Source organism: Eublepharis macularius, chromosome 8 (genome assembly GCF_028583425.1).
Source record: "Eublepharis macularius isolate TG4126 chromosome 8, MPM_Emac_v1.0, whole genome shotgun sequence".
In the NCBI taxonomy this organism is placed as follows: domain Eukaryota; kingdom Metazoa; phylum Chordata; class Lepidosauria; order Squamata; family Eublepharidae; genus Eublepharis; species Eublepharis macularius.
The window spans coordinates 3,977,972-3,999,571 of record NC_072797.1 but is presented as its reverse complement, the minus strand read 5'-3'; the positions used below and the strand labels follow the sequence as shown (position 1 = coordinate 3,999,571).

Here is a 21,600-nt window from a genome sequence, read left to right as displayed (position 1 = left end):
GTAACCTGATGACACAACAGGAGTATCCAAGCCCAGTGTATGCCCTGATTTCAGGAAGGCTTTAGCGTTCATCTTGCAACACACACACACACACACACGCACAGGGAGAACAGGTTCTATCCTGATCTGCTTCCTTTTCATCAGAGGGAAGTTTCCCAGCCATTGTATGGTTTCAGAAAGGATCTGGTCTGGTCTGGATTCTGGATTTCCACAGCATCTGAATCATGTTGTGGTTTTGACATGGATAGCATCATGGGCTAGAGGAATCATCACAGTTCTCCAGAATACTTTTTTCAATTGTCTCTTATGGTTTAACTAGAAAAACGCCCCTCGTTACAACAGGATGAGAGGGAACCGCATATTGTTCCGCGCACAAAGATCAGATTCGGCCCCTTATGCAAAGGTGTCCCTTATTTCTTTCAGGTACTTGTAACCTAACAAAATTCACAGCGCACAGGCTCCTGAAACTAGTAAAAACCAATCACAAATATGTATAAAACCAGAAAAGGAGACAGAGTGCATTTTCCATCGACAGCCTTGCTGCCTGAAGGCCATTTACTTTCTCTCTTCATGGACGCTACGGGCACAGCTTATGACTGTCCACAGAACCGCATGCTCAGTTCTATTTTATAGTTGTGCCGATATCAGGGAATGACAAAGAGGCACTGGGATATATAATAATGTTAACAGATGTCCACACTTTAACAATGCTCTGATTCTGTCACATCCAAGGAACACTGAAAAATTAGACCTTTGTAAATTACATGGTAGCACATCTACGATCGCATGATGAAGCGATGCCTGATGTACACATGGCCGCATACTGGGCATACCTTTCTCAAATAGGTATCGTGGCTGTGACCTGGGTGCTATCAAATCGGTCAATCATATTTTACTTGAATGTCCTTGGTACAACAAGGCGAGACAGAAATGGGTTAAATCCTTGATATTACCATGGACAGAGTCTACGGTAGATATTTCACTTCCTAAACTATTAGCAGACTCAGGAGTAGAACATGCTCAATTTTTAGTTCAGGCCATGAGAATTTGGGCAACTTACAAGAAATCAGCTTTTTTGTAGCCCTCTCTGGCCTGAACGCTTCCTTTCTTCCTCATACTCCCAGTCATATTTGATAAACGCTATTTAAGACCTATAGGTCAGAGTAGAGTAAGAAAGACGCACACATTTTCAAAAAGGGGGTTATGCTGAAAACAAACCTCTTAGCTGTTCACCTAAAAACTGTACTGAGCAAGTTTAACTTTGATAAGATATTAGAGGTTAGTGACCAATTACACACCTGGCTAGCCACTGCCGGAAACAGGAATATAGGTATATGGGCGACCCTTTATCCTTTTCAGCATAATGCCATCATAAACGAAAGGAGGAGCCCGTCTTCATATCTCTGTAGGTGCTCAACAAAACTCCCAAAAACTATCATAAAGATCTCCACAAAGTCTATCGCTTTCCCACCTCGTGCTCCCCGCCAATGTTCAACATTGCCACACTTACCCGCAGCTCCTGGAGATAGAGTTGTACGGGGTCATAATCCACCACGGGAAAAACGAAGGTTTTCACTGCAGCATTACTTTGTAACATCCCTCGGCTAAATGATTTGACCGGCCGGTCCACAGCCTGCAAGTGTCTTGGGATCTGTTTGGGATTCAGGTGGACGAGGACGTCGTAGAAATCCAGAGGGGGACGGAAGGCCACCTGTAAGAGGGAAACCGATCGAGGCTGTTTGCAAACAGGCGGTACGTGAGGAAGGAATTGGAGATGCAAGGAAGGCATCGCCTGGAAGCTCAATCGCTGGTCTCAATCGCTGGGAAACTGAGACCTCCTGCCCAACAGCAGCTTTGTAGCAATTTGCTTGATGAAGGACAACACCCAGTGGGGGTGCAGTGTCGGACCTGGGTGCCAGAGGATGCTGTGACGGTCACAGGCATAGACAGCTTTAAAAGGGGGTTAGGCAGATTCCTGGAGGAGAGGCCTTATCAGGGGCTACTAACTAGCCGTGGTGACTAAACGGAAACTTCACATTCAGTATCAGTGGACTTCTGGATACCAGTTCCTTGGGGCAACCTCAGGGGAAAGCCTTGGCCTCTGTGCCCCATTGTTGGCCCTCCAGAGTAAATGGTTGGCCACTGTATGAGACGGGATGCTGGACTAGATAGACCAGAAGGAGCAGGGGACACACACAAAGCTATCAAAAAGAGTCCAGTAGCACCTTTAAGACTAACCAACTTTATTGTAGCATAAGCTTTCGAGAATCACAGTTCTCTTCGTCAGATGCATGCATCTTAAAGGTGCTACTGGACTCTTTTTGATTTTGCTACTACAGACTAACACGGCTAACTCCTCTGCACATAAAGCTGTTATTTTCCTCAATACAGCCTGAAACTATCTTCGTGGCAGAACAGAGATTCGTTCATAAGAACATCAGGCAAGCTGCTGAATTGGACCAGTGGGGTGTCTAGTCCAGCAAACCATGCAAAACTGAATCAATCAGTTTTTTAACACATGGATTAGGGCTACGCTGTAAAGACAGTTCAGAAAGCTGCTCTGGTAAAAGGATAGGAACTGTAGATTATACTACTGCGTACTCTCTGTTGTTGCAAGCTCCTGCTGGGTCGTTTTAGCATTGTTTAATGTGTCATGTTAAATTGCTTATATTTTGCTTCAGCGCTGTTTCAGCTCTGGGTCGGATTTCTACTTGCTTTCAGATTTCTGTAATCCGTACCCTATTGTGTTTGTTCATTGGATGTCCCAGCTATTGATCCTATTGACTTACATTGTGTAATCTGCCTTGAGTCTCAGTGAGAAAGGCAGACTATTAAAAAAGTTAATAAAGAAATCAAGTAGCATACATTTTTAAGTTACTGCTCTGTCTCTAGGCAGCCTGACTAGCAAAGCTGTTCCTTCTGTAGACCTCCAGCATTGGGAAACATCTAAGAGGTACTCTTAGGTACCTCTTAAAACAGGTCACGCAGAGATTGTCAGTATTATCTTACTTCTGCTGCACTGTTTTCTACTTTTGCAATTCCCTTCTTTTTCCTCCATGTTTATGACTTATCCTGTCTGATACTTCTTTGCACCGTTTCTCATTTTTGTATTCCTAGTCCTATTCCATTGTTTATTGGATGTCTCATGTTTCTCGGCGCGTTGTTTTAGCCCATGTAGTCTGCCTTGAGTCTCAGTGAGAAATGTGGGCTACAAAAAAGTAAGTTTTTAAAAAATATATGTGTTTTCCCAACACATCCACATTCGATGAAATAAACACATGTCCAATCAACACATACAACAATCTACAAGTGGCTTTTTTGCTATTTCCTTGTAACCACAACGGAGATTGTCCTAGCGGTTGTCTCTCTTGTTCAATGGTACAAAACACGCTTTCTTTGTCTAGACGTGTTTGCTTTCTCTACAGTTTGGAAGAGTTAGTACAATTGTTATAGGCAGAGGTATGTTCAGTTGATGTTTTCATTTCTGCTGTGAGGAAAGAGGTGGGGGAGATAAACACTTTGCTGTGGGATGTCGGAGAAAAAAAAACACCAAAGTAATTGCAAAACCCGTTCTTCTAGTTAAACAGAATTCATTAAAAACTCCCTGTGCCAGGATACCCTTTGAGGGTTGTCTGTTTCTCTCACTTTTCAGGGATCAATTTCACTTACTCAGCACTGGTGAGGAAACAAAAACCTCCTCCCTGTCCACTAAACCCATTTCCTGGAGGGACATCCTCAAAAATCCAGGACAGATTAGCAGCTGCCAAGAGCACAAAGCAATTTGACACAGATGCTGATGACTGACTCATCTACAGCGCAGTTCGTTCAGTTCACTTGTCATCTCTTCAGCCCGGTGAAAGTTTGCTTTGCGACTTGCTCTGGCTCACCACCGTGGCCTTGAGAAAGAAACAAAAAGTCCAGAGGGCCTCGTGTGGGTTGCAGCACTACAGATCCAGGAAGTGGTTTGTCATCCTTCATCGGGACAGAAAAACATAGGAGACTCATATGTTTCCCCTTGACTGCTTACTAGGATTGTGCTCCAGGCAAATATGTCTGTCTAAGGGACCTCTGCCTCGCTGGGCCAAGCAGAGGATGCAGTGGGCCTCCCCTAGAAAGAAAGGCTGAGTGCAGAAAAATGGGGTGCTGCAAGAAGCCTCCACTTGCCACTTACATACATTATGCAAACAAAGCAGACTTGCATGATTTTTTCTTATTTTGCATATGATATTGTGCGTCTGGTTAGTCATGGGAAGGGAGAAAGAGCAATTAAGGAGACTCAAACTGAATTCCCCAGACCTACAGGATGTTTACTCAGTGACCTCCCTGCCTTCCGAGATTTTGCCAACTATTATCCACACACTTTTAAGGATATCTCTGTAGCCATAAAGTCTAGGGACCGGATTTCAAAAGAAAGGTGAGAGCAGACGTTGTTAAGACGCTGAATTCTGCTGCCATATTCTCTGGCTTTCCTCTATCTGCGTTATACACAACTCTAAGCTGTGCATGTTTTCCCAACACCACAAATCTGGGGACATTCTGAAACAATCAAGATGAGGTGCGCTGATTTTTCTTCAGAAGCTAAGAACATAACAAGAGGGAAACAAAGTCAAACACATACAAAAGGAGCCAGCCAAGAGACAAGGCCCTTCACTGCCTCAAAGCTTTGGGCAGGAACTGCAATTTCTGATGGGCAAACCTTAAGTTTACCATTAAGCACTCTCCCTCACATTCACAGGTGTTCCCCATCCCACACATACCCCCAATTCCTTAACAGTAAAGAGTCCAGTAGCACCTTTAAGACTAACCAACTTCATTTTAGCATAAGCTTTCAAGAGCCACAGCTCTCTTTTTCAGATGCAACTTTATTGTAGCATAAGCTTTCAAGAGCCACAGCTCTCTTCGTCAGATACAACTTTATTGTAGCATAAGCTTTCGAGAGCCACAGCTCTCTTCGTCAGATGCAATTCCTTGCCACCAACACTTCACGCCAACCACAACACACTGATGCCAGGCCTTCTGCCTCACAGGACACAGCTCCGAGTGCTGGTTCAAGGCATTCTGTTGCTCCAGGCAAGACACATCCAACTCCCTCCTGGGCTTTTCCACCGCCCAGAGCCCCTGTGGCAGATGGGTGGGAGCGGCCCAAGCGCTGGCAAAGCATCAGCGTGGTCCATCTCACTGCGCCGCCGTAAGCGGTTGCTGAGTTGGTTTAGAGGGCTTGGTTGGAGTACCAGCCCCACCTGCTCCACAAGGCCAACACCCCCAGGGAAGCATCAGCTTATTTAAGCAAGGCCTACCTTGCCTTTCTGCTCCATCAACCCTAAGGCAGCTTGCAATTTAATGACAACAAAAATCTGAAAGAACCAGAGCAGACTGAATGCCAAAAATGAGCAACTCCCAAAGCAGATTGCTGGGAATTCAGAGGGAAGAGCACGGGCTGGGGGCTGGTAGCCAATCACCTGTCCCATCCTTCCATCAGATCAGGCAATGATTTAGGGACATACATACAGGCAGTTGCCTAGCAACCATACAGAGGACCCACCCTGCCATTCTCCTGTCTCTGGAAGAGGTCTAATGCTAGCATGGCCACTGCAGAGAACAATTGGAGAAATGGGGAAAGGTTGGGGGTTCTTGGCTCAAACCGCAGATCTCCCCTACGTGCAGACCCACTCTTGTCACATGCCAGTCAGAATATTTCTTTGCTATCATTTATTCTGCTAGTCAGGCAGTCCTGAGGCACCTCGGCTACTTTGCATGGCCCCAGGAACATGCAAACACCTCTTTTTAAAAAGTTGTCCCTTTAAAATTCAGCGTTTGCCATTAAAACTGGGTCCCACCAATCACAGCTTCAGGTGGGTTTGAGTCCAGTGGTACTTTAGAGACCAAAAAGATTTTCAGGGTAGAAACTTTTCAAGGGTCATCAGATAGCTTTAGGTGATTATTGAGAGTAGCCTAACTGAATCACACCACTGACCCATACAGTCCAGCTTCCTGTTTCCAGTAGTCATCAGTTAGATGCCATAGGGAAGCCCGCCAAACAGGGAGAGCAGAGAAAGTGCCCCCTCCCCTGCCAATGGCTCCCCACCATATGAAAAAGGAACCAAGAGGTGCCATTCAGCTATCATGGCTAATAGTTAGCAATACCGCCCAGTCCTCCATATATCTGCCCTATTTATTTTCACATCCATCTAAGCCAGTTGACCATTACCAATTCTCATGGAAGTGAGTTCCACGAGCCAAGGATCCATTGAGCGAAGTAGCATAACTTTCCACTTCAATCCATAGAAGCCTAGAAATAAACTTCGTTGCCTGCCAAAGCAACATAGGGTATGGGAGATCAGCAACGTTCTCATTTCATGGAGGTAGAAAGAAAAACACGACTGAGTGGTTTGTAGAAGAGTTCATGGATCAGGAGGGATTTGAACCCAGGGCTCCAGTTCCATGTCCATTATACCTCAATGGGATTCTGTTACCTGAGTAAAGACCTGAATGCCAAGAGGCTGAACTGGGGTAAACCAGTAGCTGCAATACCACTCTGTGCTGCAGCAAAGGGTTAAATGCACTTTGAACGCCACACCTTTCTCTCTGCACCCACCCACAGTAGCAAAGAGGAGCAGCTGACCTTCACATCCTGGTTTCCCAAAGGATCCATAAGCTGTTCCTCCAAAGTCCGGAGAGACTCCTGAGCCAGCACAAGGAGGCGCAGCAGGATCTGAAAGGAGAGAGAGAGAGCAAGATGGGGGGGATTTAAGGATGTGGGGACCCCACAGATCCAGCATCACTGGTCAGCAGGCTGAACTCCTTTGAGAGATCTGCCGTATCTTCACTGCACGGCTCTCGCAGGCATGACCGTATTTCACATCAGAACCAGCCAGGCTAGAGGCATTCGGGTGCTAATGGTACTTTCAGTAGATGTACCCCCTCCCAGCTCTATCCAGCTGTGCCTCCGCACCCTTCCCCTCTTTTATTGACAAAGGCCTGGAGCTAGGGAAGGAAAGGGGGCCAGACTAGATGACCCTGGAGGTCCCTTCCAACCCTATGATTCTGCCTTTTGTCAGCCCAAGTGCCAGTCTGGTTCTAACCTATAAAGGCCTTAGTGGACTGGGACCAGCATACCTATGGGACTGCCTGCCATCACATGTGCCTGGGAGGGTGCTCTGATCCGCTGATAAAAAACTGCTGGTGGTCCTTGGCCCCAGGGACGCTTGCCTGGCCTCAACTGGAGCCAGGGCCTTCTCTGTTCTGGCACCAACCTGGTGGAACTCTCTGTCTGCTGAAACTCAGGCCCAACAAGATCTCTGTTACCTTTTTGCTGAGCTTGTTCCCCCAGGCATATGGTTGAGGCTGGGTTATGGGGGAGCCTTCCTACCAGTCTCCTGTTGGGTGGGGGGAGGGTTTGCAATCCCCACCCTGATTTTTTTCACCGGCTGGACCACTGCTGCCCCTCCATCTCCCACCCCACAGAATTTCTGGTTGGGGTCTAAATATGAGCCACCATCTAGAGCTGTTTTATTTTCTGAACTGTATGCTTATTTATGGTTTTTAAGCAATTTTATTGCAAATTTTAATATGATGCTATCCCCTCTGAGTCCATTCGTGGGGAGAGCAGATTATTAATTGAACCAATCAATCAAAAATTTGCAATTTTTATACAACTTATACCCCTCCCTTCCAAGTAATTTTGTTAAAAATGATCCTGCCTAGATACGAAGTTTACTTGCCCGGTGAGAATTAAGCCACAGATAGCGTAACTCGCTTTTGCGACGACGGTCGGAGCGGGTGACAAATCAGACGCTGCAAATCCAGTCATGGAGGAAGATGTCATATGACACAGAGATTATAAACACAGCTGAATTTTGAGCCTGGCTGAGAAAAGCCAGTTTTCATCCACTCATTTACCTCCTGCGGGGGATGCACTCCTAGAGCTATTTAACGTGAGCAGCAAAAGAGGCTGATAGAGACACCAAAACCAGCAAGACTGAACTCTCAGGGCAAGATCCAGGGTGTAAAAGGAAGGGCCGCACAGGCCCTGCTCACCTGTGCTGAAGGTCTCTCTTTAGTCCATATCGAGTTCCGACGGTCCCGCGGGGAAGCAATAAACAAGGCCGGGAGGCGAGGCCGCGCAGCCACAAAGTCATTCCTGATCTCTACATATTCTTCATCTGGAAAACCAAGGCACAAACATGTATACACATCTAGCTCAGAACTGTCTAATCAAACTGGCAGTGGCTCTTTCCTCCTCAAGCAGAGAAAGGTCTTCCATGACGCTGGCTACCTGAGATTGGTCACCTGGAGACATCTAGAACGGATCATGAGATCTTTTGCACGCAAAGCTGGTGTTTTCAGTGGTGGGGCTTTCCTGGGGCACCAGAGAAGCAAAAAAAATAAAACAAGATGGGAAACATCTTCTGGCCATGCTCTCTAGCTCCAACAAACGACACATGAGAAATACTTCAATAAGATTATGCGGGGCAGTGGTTAGAACCACTGCTATAATGGAATGGTTCAAAAAGGCGCCTATCAAGTGATGTCTCGTCCTGTTGACTGCATCCAATTTACAATGCGTAATCCACCTCGACATTCAATGAGAAAGGCAGAATACAGACAGAGTTAAACTGGAAATGAAGCTTAGCTAGAGACACTCAATATATTCTAGGTCTACTTTTAGGGACCTTGTGATACGTTTTCCAAAAATATTACACTTGGGCAGATTTCGGATTGGAATATTTTGAGATGTAGATATACACAATAATAATAAATAAATAAAGTACGACTGACCAAGTATGCCTCCCCAAGCCACAAGTAAAACCAGCACACGGAAGCAGTGCTGCAACTTTATTAGTAAGCATATTTATGATACATGCAAGCTGCCACACAGATCTCAGTACATGTGCCAAGAGACTCATTTCTGATGGCCATCAGCCATCAGAAGCTGAAAGTTGATGATATTCTCATCAGCAATACCAGATCCTTGCAACAAGGGAGGTATGCACTTCTGCAAAATTGTGGGAGTACACACGTGCCCCATGGCCGTTCTTATACTTCACATTCACAGACCGTTGGACACTACTACCCAAAAAGTATGAGCAGAGAATTTTGCTCTTTTATTTGAGTGATCTGGAGGTCCTCGGGTACCTCTCAATGGGGCACCGACTTGCAGCTTGGGGAACAGGGAGGACTAAGCAGCAACAGTCAGTTTCTCTGAGGTGTAGTGGTGAATGCACAGCCCCCTTTTTGGAGCAGTAGGTTGAACAAGACATCTTTTGACCTCTGCAAGCTGCTAGGGCATCTACAAACTTAAGTGATACAACAATATCCCAAGATGAGTAGTCATGTTAGTCTGTAGTGGTGGAAAAGAGCAAGAGTCCAGTAGCCCCTATAAGACTAACAAAATTAGTGGTAGCTTTCATGAGGCTCATGAAAGCTCCTACCCTACCACTAATTTTGTTAGTCTTATAGAGGCTACTGGACTCTTGCTCTTTTCCACAACAATATCCATTTGTGATCTTCTGATATACATACAGCCACATCAAGGGAGCTTCCTTCCAAAAATGCCATTTTAAAAATTCAATGAAAACTTCTCTCATCTTCTAGCAAGCCCACAATTAGGGTTGTGTGTGTGTGTGTGTGTGTATGTGTGTGTATGTGCGGAAGCTACAGGTATAAATCCCACGAAGATGGATGGGAGGCAGGGGAGTTTGTAGGTGATCAAAGTTGGAACAAAACTATTAAAAAACTTGTCAAACGACCAAACCTCTTGCAGGATTACAAAACTGAAACCAAAGAGGGAGAGGAGGAAAGGAGGCGAAAGAACATTACCCCGCACTGAGCCCTTGTGGCGCAAGGCCGAGAGGCACGGGAACAAGAGACACTAATTGGAGCCCTTCTCAGGTGAATGCGGGTGCAGCTGCATTGATCAGCAGATGTGGGGAAAGGGAGGCTGTCCTAGCAAAGCAGGGCCACCGTTATCCACACCCTGCCCTTGCATCCCTCAGTGGGATACATGGAAGGAAGCATCTCATATAGAATCATAGGGTTGAAAGGGATCTCTAGGGTCATCTAGTCCAACCCCTGCACAGTGCAGGAAATTCACAACTACCCCCCACACACCCCCAGTGACCCTTACTGCATGCCGAGAAGATGGCAAAGCACCATCAGGATCTTTGACCAAGTTGGCCTGGGGAAAATTGCTTCCTGACCCCAAGGTGGCGATCGGCATTATCCTGGGTGTGTAAGAAGGGGCCATGAGAGCTAAGCACTGGTGTAACCCTTCCTGCCCTCCCCCTCATGATCTGCCCAGGTTCACAGAACCACCATTGCTGTCAGGTGGGCATCTAGCCTCTGCTTAAAAACCTCCAAAGAAGGAGAGCCCACCACCTCCCAAGGAAGCCTGTTCCACTGAGGGACTGCCCTCACTGTCAGGAAGTTCTTCCTTACGTTTAGCCAAAAACTCTTTTGATTTAATTTCAACCCACTGGTTCTAGTCCAACCTTCTGGGGCAGAGGAAAACATTACCCTGCGGATATCTGGGGCAGTGGATATCTTATCTCTATTAACTAGATCGGCTTCACTTTGCCTGTAGCTTGTCAGCCACAGCAGCTAAGCGCCATGGTGGAGTTGAAGGCCCCAGTTCAGATGGTGGCAGAAATATCTGCCTGGCTTCTGGGAGGCACAGCAGGCAAAGTCTGATCAAGAGCAAATGTTCTGATAAGGAATAACTTCTCAAAGGCCACTGCTGCCAGGACAGGAACCATCTTTTCAACTGTTGCGAAGCAACTGACTGCAAACATAGTCACCTTCAGCCAGATTTTTTTCCTGTCCATGCAGACAGCGACGTATGATTTGTTTGTGTTTTGATCAAGGGCGGTAAAACTTTGGCTGGCCTTGGCAGAGGTGAAGTGGGTGGCAACTAGAGACAGGTCCTTTTTCAGCTATGGCACCCCACTTATGGCATGCCCATCCCCTTGAGGCTCACCTGGCACCTATGTTACTATCTTCTAGGTGCCAAGCCAAAACGTTTTTGTTCACCCAGACTTTTAATTAAGGGGTGGATTTTTTAAAACACAATTTTAGCTTGGAAATTGCTATTTTAAGCTTTTATTATCTATGTTTTAATGCTGAACTGGGCCTTTTAAAGCTGGGTTATAACTAATATCTTTTAACGCTTTGTTTTTATTATTTTTATTTCATAAGCTACCTCAGGCAGGTTCCTGGAGAAGATAAAAATTGGCTGCAACATTGTAATATGCTATATTAAAATAATGATTATGTATATGTAATATATGATTGATAAATAATTGTTTTCCCGTTGGTCTTAGGACCTATATTTCTGGAAGTGTTACATCGGGAAAAGCCAGTTTATTACACGAAGGTTCCTGGAGAGGCAGTACAACGATTTTCTAAATGAATAAATATTCTGTAAGTGAGGTGCAGCTTGCCTACAGAGAGGGGTACCCAGTGATGTTTAGACGGCTTTTTAAAAGTCTAGGCAAATTCAGGGAGGAGAGGCCTAGCAACGCCTATTGGCCATGACAGCTAAATGGAATTGCCATGAAGGGAGGCAGTACACTTTTGAATACCAGGAGACGAAAAAATACAAAACAAAACAGGGACGGGCCATTCATGGCCCAAAGGCAAGACGGGCTGCTCCAGTAATTCTTATGTCCTGAAGTTTCAAAAAGAAATATTAGGCGGTTACCGTCACTGCGGGTGTGTGTAACGGTGAATGTTCTTTGAAACAAAAGAGCAGGAAGGTGTTAATCAGGAGCCATACAAATTGGATTACAAGACACCTGGATCGGCTGCCAAGATCAAGTTACTAAACCCCTCAACAACAAGGTGTAGGAGAACAGGAAATGTTCATAAAGAAAACTGCACAACTCTATTGTTCTCGAGCCAAGACCATACAAGGACATCTAGAGAGGAGGGTCGTCTCTCCCACTGACCCTCAAAAAAGCCTGGCTTGTTCACGACTTTCCTCTAGGAGGAGGAAGCTGGCGTGCACGGCAGACATGGCTGGCTCTGGCCCTGCCCTCCTCGCTCACCTTTGAGTTCAGCATTCAGGTTGACAATGAGAGGGCTGTTCTTCCAGTCAAAGGTGGTGAGCAGAAGAAGGAAGCGAAGGAAGCCCACCTGAGGAGAACTGTGGGAGGAGAAAGGGGCGTGAGATGGGAGGGGTGGTACCACATACCGAGAGACAGCTGTCAGATTCAGAGAAGGCTCAGAGCTCCCTTCTTCAGCTCTGACTCTCGAAAGCTCACACCCTGAAAATCTTGTTGGACTCTTAAGGTGCCACTGGATTCAAATCCTGCTATTCTACTGCAGACCACAACAGACACCCACCTAAGAAAATACTCGACGACTTTCTTACAGTTGGAGGTTGCAACCCGTTTGCAGAAAAAGTTGATTAATCTCATCATCCGTACAAAGGAATGAAGAAGAATTCTTCTCTGCAAATTCCCGTTTCAGTCAAGGATAGGAAGCCCCCTTGCAGTGGCAACAACAATAGCAGCGTGAGCATATATTGGATTGGTCCTCACAAACGCTAAGGGGCTGTGAACAAGTGTGATGTGATGGAGCATGTCACGCTTGGCTTGGAACAACCTGGGTTCAAATCCCCACTACAAAACGAAACTCATTGGCTGGCCCTGAGTTAGTCGCTCACACTTTGCTTGACCTTCCTAGCAGGGCTGTTGTACGGTTGCCGCCCTCACTCCCACTTCCTTGGAGAAAGGGCAAGATGAAAAATGCAATAATGATGGCTTCACTTCTGTTATTCTTACAACAGGCCTATCGGGCCAAAGCATATCATCCCCACATTGTAGACAGGGATAGGGGAAGCTGAAGTTGAAAGCCAGGTTTGCGGATAAGGCGAGGTTTGAAACGGAGCAACCCTAGCCGCTATGCTATACCACTTCTGTTTTTATCAGCGCTTTATAATGATGGGTCCGTATCTTTCCCCTCTGCTCAGCTACGTGCAAAGCCTTTCTTCAGTCTAAGGAACTTTCCTTCAGCAGAAGAGGTTCCATGCACAGCAGAGTGGAATGATCCCAGCTAGGCTCTCCTAGGTATTGCACTCTGTGCAACTAAATACAAAAGAAGGGGGCTGAAGAGCCATCGCTGCGCAGATCAGGAAGAGATTCTGCTCAAGAAACTCCAATGCCCACCCTCTTCCACCGAAAGGGATCTGAAACCAAGGCTGCACTGCCACTGGCCTGCCGCAAGCTATCCGCAACGATTTTCCTGTACGGACAGACAAGTTGCTAATCACCGCTATATCGTAGTTTAGGTGGGTAGCTGCGTTGGCCTGCAGTAGAACAGCAGGGCTTGAGTCCAGCGGCACCTTAGAGACCAACAAGATTTCCAGGGTGTGAGCTTTCGAGAGTCAGAGCTCCCTTCTTCAGAGACTCGGACTCAAATCCTGCCTCCAGACATGTCCATCTTGGCACTAGACTGGCGTTTTGAGGGAGTGGTCAGGGGGCTAAAGCAGAGGCTGAAAAACCCAGAAAAGACGGGGGTAATTCCAGTCGAGAAGGCTAATGTTTTGGATTTGGAAGCAGCTGGGACAGTAACAGCATCCAGAGCACTGACTGGTTCATTTAAGGATCACTGTGGCAAAGTGAACATCATGGATGTTGGCAGGATTTGGGGATCTACGAAGGCCACCCCTTGTATGCGGGGTCCCGGTCCATTCTGGTTGCTAAAATCACGCAAGGATCCCATTCAATGAGTCCCTGTTGCTCAACCTAAATCAATCACCGATGCAGGGCATCTTTCCTCAGCGTTCATCCATCCATTACTTTAAAAGCCACCCCCAGAAAAGAAGGACAGCAGGATTTGAGTCCAGAGACCAACAAAAATTTCAGGGTAGAAGCCTTTGAGAGTCAAAACTCCCTTCTTCAGATATTTCTTTGTGGAGATCTGATTCTCAAAAAGCATACCCTGAAAATCTTGTTGGTCTCTAAGGTGCCACTTACATCGTAGTGACAGCACGACATTCGACAGTGTGCAGCCCAAGACACAAGAGCATGACAAGAGCTGCTGGTGGATCTGCCCAAGCTCCTTCTAGTTCAGGGTCCTCTTTCCAAGAGCTGCCAGCCAGATGCTGTAAGGAAGCCCACAAACGCAAGCAGGATAACGGACGCCCCCTGCCTCCCCACCCCATCCCAGCCACCATCTGGCACTCAGATGTATCCCACCTCCGAGCATGAGCGTGGCTGCCGGGGGAGGCTGCGCTTTAATCAAGCCCAGAAGGAAGCAAAGCAGGCAACTGCCAGGGCCCTTACCTGGGTGCCGTGAAAGGCGCCGGGCAGAGGAAGAGGGACGCCACCAGCAAATCCATGCACTCCTCGGAGAGGCCGTCGCTCAACAGCTGAGCGCTGACCCAGCGCTTGGCGAGGCGGGAGGTGGCCCCAAAAGCCGGGTGCTGCTGCTGGAGGCTGAAAACAGGAAGCAACCTGTGTTGGACTACTTGTTACTTTACCCACCCAAACTGGCATCCCCTTTATCTCAGGGGCTTGAGAGTGGTGAGGAAGGGAAGAGAGGCTCCAATTCAAAACGTAAAACAAAAGCCCAGGCACACCTTCCAGAAATTTATTCCATCAATTCAACTCAATTAATACGGCTACCCACTGGGCATCATCAAGGCAAACCACGAATCAGCTGAGAGCAAGAGGGACTCCAGCTCTGCTTCCTGCCTCCTGGCCAAAGCCGAGTCGAGTCTCCCGGCAAACTCAAAGTGCCGTAAGGACTTGGTTCTGCAGGGGCTGAGAGGGGATAGAGCCAAGGAGACAGAAGGCGGCAGGGAGAGCCAACTTTGGCTGAGCAATCAAGCAAAAATGAGGGGGGGGGCGCTCTGGTGTGAACGGTTCTTTGGATTCTCCAAGCTGCCAACCATTAAAATGGGTGGGAGTTATCATTAGAACAGGTCTTGCAGCTCCAGGATGTTATGCAGGGATTCAGCCTGTGTACCACAACCTCGCCTGGACTGATGACTGATTTGATTAATTGCTTGATTGACTGAATTTATATTCCACCTTCCCCACAAATGGGCTCAGGGCGGATAACAACAAATGTTAAAACGACAAGAAAACCACAAATGCAAACACAATTCAATTCAATAAAACATCACCCAAAACGGCAGCTATACTTTCTTGATCCCAACCAACACACCCCATGGGGTGGAGGAGCTAACCAGATAAACTGATAGATTAACTGGTTGGAACCAGAACAGGGGGTTGAATTACCCCCCTCCAACAGGAGACCCGCCAAGAGGCTTATCCCTGCCCCAGAATCAGCCATATGCCTGGCAGAACATCACTGTCTTGCAGGCCTGGTGAAAGGATGCTAAATCCCGCTCAGCCCGGGTCTTAACAGACAGAGAGTTCCACCAGGCTGGCGCCAGGACAGAGAAGGCCCTGGATTTAGGGCCAGCATAATGAGAGAGCAACGACAGGGAGACTAGCCATATGACGCCGAGCCAAGAGCAATCTCAGGCACGGTGGAGTTGCCCCGCTTCTCTCACCCATGAAGAGCGCTGGTCACGAAGGGCAAATGGATGGTCTCCAATTCGAGCCGCAGGGACTCCTCAGTGTCCTGATACTTCAGCATGCCCTCCGGGGTGACCACCTCTTTCAAGATCTGTGGCTCTCGGTGGTAGGCCACTTGGAGACGGAAAATGTAGCCATCCTGGGAGAGAAAGAAGCTCGAGCTTGCATCAGTGTCCCTGACAACCAGTCCTCCTTCGGCATCCCTTCTGCTGTAATGCCGGACTGATCTCACTTCCCTGATGGATGGACTGACAGTTCTAATACACGTCAGTCACTGGAAGCACAGAACCAGAAAGTGACGGAGAGGCTCCATCATCTTGGGCAGCCGACTTGCAATATGCTTTTCGGCCTTGTGAAAGATGGGCTGTTTCCACACATCCTAACATCGCGCAAGATTCACGGAACGAGAGTGCCTTCATGGTACGATTTCTGACGTCATCCCATCATGATGCCATTTTTGTGGCACGACGACCTCAGAAATGGTGCCATGCAGAGGCCCTCGTTCCGTGAGTTTTGTGCGATGTTAAAAGACGTGTGACAATGGACATGCTGACGCGTCCCAAAGCCAGAGTTTGCTGACAAAATGTCAGCCTGCTATTTTGACAGCTTACAGGCACGGCTGCACTGGAAGCCAAGGTTAAAATGCTAGTAGGGTGATGAAGAGAGAAGTGTCAATTTTGGATAAAAGACCAAGAGCGACTTTAGAGGACACTGTTTGGGGAAGAATCTGGAGGGAACTTAAATATACTTGTAGTTATGCGGACATTCCAATATAATCAATTTTTAAAAAGATGTGTTTTCTGGAATCCGATTAATTGTGTTGGGGAATACACTCAAGCTGAGAGCATCTTCCCTTCTAGCCAGACCTGGTTATGTGGTACACTCAGCTAACCGAGTCTCTGTTGAGGCGAGGCCCTAAACGCTGCATCCCACCCACCCCACTGAGAGCAAGATGCAACAAGGGCGTCTGGCTAGGGGAGCTTTCCAGGGTTTTTTTAGAAATCACATTTGAATGAAACAATTATATACATTTATATACATTTGCATATGAATCCCAGTAGTTAGGAAGAAGCATCCCCCGACACAGAATACTCGCATCAGATGTGCTTCGTATAAAATGTTCGTTTAGTTGCTGTGCTTATTGACTGTTCATCTGCAAGCTGGTCAGTATCCCACACCCCACACGTGAGTAGATACAAGACCTTCTGGTGTTACTGGCACACATCTAACCATGCATTTCTTCTGTAAGTAAGTAATTGCCCTCAAGTCGCAACAGACTTATGGTGATCCTGCATGAGGTCTTCAAGGCAAGAGGCAAAGGGAGGCCGTTTGCTATTGACTGCCTCTACAGAACAACCCTGGACTTCCTTGATGGTCTCCCATCCAAGTACTAACCAGGACCGACCCTGCTTAGCTTCTGAGCTTTGTAAGACCAGGCTAGCCTGAGCTATGTCAGCTGCTGTTTCCTCTCTCTGAACGGCATTTCTGTTTGCAGAAGAGGGGGCACCATTTTCTGCCAATTCTTCCCGCTGCAGGCCCCCAGTCTGCCTCCCATGCTATCAGGGTCCAGTAACTCTCTCCCAGCAAAATGGCAGGGGAGACACTCAAGGGGCTCTAGAAAGAGGGCCAGTATGATGGAGAAGGGGAGAACAATGTTGTTAATCGGTTTTTGGTTTCCACTGGAGAGAAGAGCAGGGTATAAACAAAATAAAAATTTAAAACACAGAAAGAACGGGAAAAATCCATGGCTGGTCATCACTCTCTTTTGTATCCTAGGATCTAATTTTGGGAAGCAGTAGCCATGATTAGAAGAAAACTTAGTACCTGGAATGAATTCCCGAGTCTCTGCTCTTTCCCTTTTTAATAGGAAATCATTCAGTATTCTAGCTATCCGGGCTACAGAGAGAAGTTCCAAAAAACATGCAGCATTCCAGGTGCTGGGAAGCGGAAACACGAATCTTCACAGCCACTTTCTCATGCTTCTCTTCTCACACACTTACACACACACAAAAAAAATCAGAGGAAGAGAACTCCAATTCTGCTAAAACTAAGTTATCAACTCACAATGAATAAGCAGTTCTTTATGCATTTTTAAGATAAAAAAAAAAAGAATGACGTATCTGGAAAGGGAACTGAAAATTGAAGTCCCAGCGAATTTCTCTGCTGAGTCATCTCCGCTGTTCCCCTTCCCACAAAAGGAATCAAGGTGAAATGCAAAGCCAACGGCCCCAGGAGGACTCAAACCAAGCCATGGGCAAGCTGGAACCAACAGAAAACCAAGGTTCGAGAACCAGCTAGAAGTATTTATCTAGGTCACTCACCAGCTGTAGGCTTCTGTTGACTAGAACTTACTTGGTCAACTTATAACAGAGCCAGGCCAAAAGAGTCTCAGCAAAGATCAGCCAACTTTATTGTAGCATAAGCTTTCAAGAACCATAGCTCTCTTCCGCATCTGACGAAGAGAGCTGTGGTTCTTGAAAGTTTATGCTACAATAAAGTTTGTCAGTCTTAAAGGTGCTATTGGACTCCTTACTACAGACTAACACAGTTCTAACTTCTCTGGAATAAAGATCAAGAAGACTGTAAAAGAATGAACAAAAATCCCGGACAAACCAGTAAAAAAAAGTCTGGCAGCAAACACTCACAAAGGAAGAAAAATATTCATTTCATGCAGAGATCTGATTTAATGGGAGAGGGCGGGTGGAGGGCACAGAGCAGAAAACAATGACTCCCAAGAACAGCAGAGGTTGCAGACCCTCTCCAAACCCACCACCATTACCTTATAGACATCGGTGTAGGTAGGGCCAGGGCGGCAAAGCAGGTGATGTTGCCGGTACAGGAGTTCTGCCAGCTTCACTTGGAAGGCAGCTTTGACTCGCTGGACGGCGTCCTTGTCTGGAGGCCACTGACCACTCCCCTCCATGTGGCACATTACTGGGGGGGGGGGGGAGAAAGAACATGTTAGCATGAAACAAGAAGGGGCCAGGGACTGCGACTAGCTCTTCTCTGCTCCCCAATTTCTTTTGCCAACCTTGAGTCAATGATCCGGATTGAAGAGGTTAACAGGCACCTGTTCAAAGCCCTGACGGAGGATGTCGAAGAGGTAAAAAAAAATAAGGACTGTGCAAATGCTGGCAAGAAAATAACCCAAATTCTACACCAAGACAGACTTAACCTATGTTAGGGTAATCTACAGGTATCTGTATGATTCTTTTCCACTGCTGATGGAGGCAATGAAGAAAAATGACAAGGCACTCAAGATTCACGCGCTGACCAACGAAAACTTTATCTGGCTTCAGAGATTTCAGCAGGCACTCAGAATCAAGCCACCTTAAGGGCTAGAAACTTGTGTCAAAAATAAAGCAGAAATGTTCAGTATGCTGAATGTTGTGGCAAACAGAGCATTTGCTCTTGTGCAGCAAAAGCCCAGCCTCGGGTGTATTTGAAACCGATCGTGGGCCCCAGGGTGGCAGAAAAGGAGATGCAATGGCAGGAGGAAGATAAGATCCCTCAACTTTCAGGAGCACCTTGTTAGGAAGAGGTACGGGGGCTGCAGGGTTGGCAAGAGGCCTCGATCCATTAATTCTCTGGATCCAAGCCACTGAGCTTCATTGCCCTTCGTTTTGCATGTCCTAGTTGCATTCCGAAGCACCAAACGGTCAAGTACGTAATTTTAAAAAATATATACAACAAAGCATACATTTCTCTCACATACACCCCTGCATACTCTTCATGCTTCGGCCTAACTCTCAAGGTGCAGTGGCCACCCCCAAACAGAAGGAGAATCTACATCTGGATCCTGACCCAGGAAACAAGAATCTTTTCGAGTGCAAGACTGAAGCATGCCTCCCATTTTAATCCAGATGTAAACCGTGCTCTGTGTATCGAAAACATCCAGAAAAAACTTCCATGAGCAACACAGAAAGATTTGCCATGGGTTGATTTGGGCAGATCTGGGTCAGATACCCCGTCCAACTCAACAGGCATGCAGCGCTGAGCTTAAAAGCTGGCTGTAACTCACTCTACGCAGGGCTTCCCTTGGGTCTGATCCGGAAACTACAACGGGTCCAGAACGCTGCTGCTCGTGTCCTGATGGGAGTTCCATACAGGACACATATTACACCAATCCTACAGCAGCTTCACTGGCTCTCCGGGGAATTCCGGATCAGTTGGTGTTGGTTTTAACCTTTAAAGCCCTAAACAGATTGGGACCAGCATACCTGAGGGACCGTCTCTCCCCGTATGTGCCCCGGAGAGTGCTTCGTTCAGCGGGTAAGAACTTACTGGTGATCCCTAGCCCTAGGGAGGCTCGTTTGGCCTCGCCCAGGGCCAGGGCCTTCTCAGTCCTGGCCCCAACCTGGTGGAACTCTCTGTCTGAGGACACTCGGGGCCTCCAGGGTCTTGTATCATTTCGGCGGGTCTGCAAGACAGAGATGTTCCACCAGGCTTACGGTTGAGGCCAGCGTCAGGACCAGCATTGAGCCTCCCACCAGTCTCCGGTATTCGAGTACAGCTCGTGCGTCTGTCTACCTCCCCTTTGTATGCTGGGGGCAGGATTGTGTAGCCAACTGTATCAGGTTTTTGTATATATATAATTTTAATTGCTGAATTTTATTGTAGAATCTGCTATGTAATTGTATTTTATGACTGTTGTGTCCCATCCTGAGCACTTGTGGGGAGGGCAGGTTAAACACTGAATAAACTAAACTAAACTAAACTTCAGGCTTCCATTCCACCCACGCCCAGGTTCACCCACGGACCCGCACGGCAACCTGGTGGAATCCACTCTCTCTCTCGGCCTCTGTTTCCTTGAGAATAAAATGGGGATGATCATTTATTTCCCGTACTTGTTCTGAAGGTAAAAAACAAGTATACATCACAAACAAAACTGATCTATAAAATAAACTAGCAGCAGGTGGACCCAAGATGTGCTCCCCTCCCCCAAACACATCCCTCGCGCCAAGCCAACGCGGTGCCCAAAACCCATCCTTGCCTTTCATTGGAGCTACATAAGCAGGGCAGGGCTTCTCCGCCAAGGGCACCAGAAACTCTCGATCCTTGTTCCTGGCGTAGTAGGCGTAATCTGGTTTCATGGGGACTGGAGGGAAGACCTAGAGAAATGTCGGAAAGGAATTTAAATCGAGGAAGGAGGGGGGACCCCCACCAGGGAACGCCCCATGCATTTCAAGACAGCGACAGACCCCCCGCCCCCCAAGGCAGGCTCTTCAGGCTATCTTGATGTGAGATGTTTAAAGGTCGTATTTATTTGAGTATCAAATAATAAGAACAGGAGATTAATTTTGGAAATCACAAGACGGCTCTTGCTCAATCGAGCCCAACAGATGTTTAATGAGTATGGCATAGCCTTTTATTAAGGTTTGGAATGAGAAAACTAGACTTTTCGATTTGCTTTTCATGAATTATTGTAAATATTATTGGCTTGTAATGTATTTTGAATAAATACAAGGAAGTTTACAAAATTACATTCCCGCTCTGCAGTCAGGTGAAAACAGCCTGCAACAGCCCAGAATATCCCACAGAATAATAATAAATCCACTGTAAAAACTGACATTATGTTAATTGCCAAAATAAAAACCTCCCTTAAATTAATAGGAAACTAAGGCCGAAATTCTAAAGACCCTTTCCCTCAGAGTAAGCCCCACTGAATTACATGGGACTTACTTCTGAGCAGACCTGCTTAGGCGTGCTCTGTGAGATCTGTTCGTTAAAGTCCAGTCTTGAAAAAGAAAGTCTTGGATAGGAATGTAAAATTTCTGGAAAAATTAAATCCATGGGGAAAAAACCCAAATGTTTTGGGGAAAACAGAATAGAGGCAATTTCTATTTTATTATCTAGTCTAAAAATATTTACTGCTTCAACATAAAATACATCATTTGTGATTTAACATTTGAAATTATACTACTAAACACATTTTTGAACATCAAGAAAAGAAAAATTGCAAATATACCCCAAAGGGAAGAAAGAACTGCAAACCGTTGCATTCTATACTGCTTTTGCATATGTATCTTTGTTTCTATCAAAATAACTCTCT

The 21,600-nt window shown here is 46.7% G+C and overlaps 1 protein-coding gene across 1 annotated transcript in view; it reads right to left on the bottom strand.

Moving 5' to 3' along the window:
* The window catches only part of NOL6 (nucleolar protein 6), a 58,426-nt gene that overhangs the window by 7,677 nt on the left and 29,149 nt on the right, over window positions 1–21,600 (bottom strand). The window contains exons 17-24 of the mRNA XM_054986097.1: window positions 20,542–20,659; window positions 18,328–18,482; window positions 15,524–15,687; window positions 14,286–14,438; window positions 12,045–12,142; window positions 8,038–8,162; window positions 6,623–6,712; window positions 1,511–1,711 (exon numbers count right to left, since the gene is read on the bottom strand). Of these exons, the coding sequence (XP_054842072.1) occupies window positions 1,511–1,711; window positions 6,623–6,712; window positions 8,038–8,162; window positions 12,045–12,142; window positions 14,286–14,438; window positions 15,524–15,687; window positions 18,328–18,482; window positions 20,542–20,659 (1,104 nt within the window). The remainder of the gene's footprint in view (window positions 1–1,510; window positions 1,712–6,622; window positions 6,713–8,037; window positions 8,163–12,044; window positions 12,143–14,285; window positions 14,439–15,523; window positions 15,688–18,327; window positions 18,483–20,541; window positions 20,660–21,600) is intronic.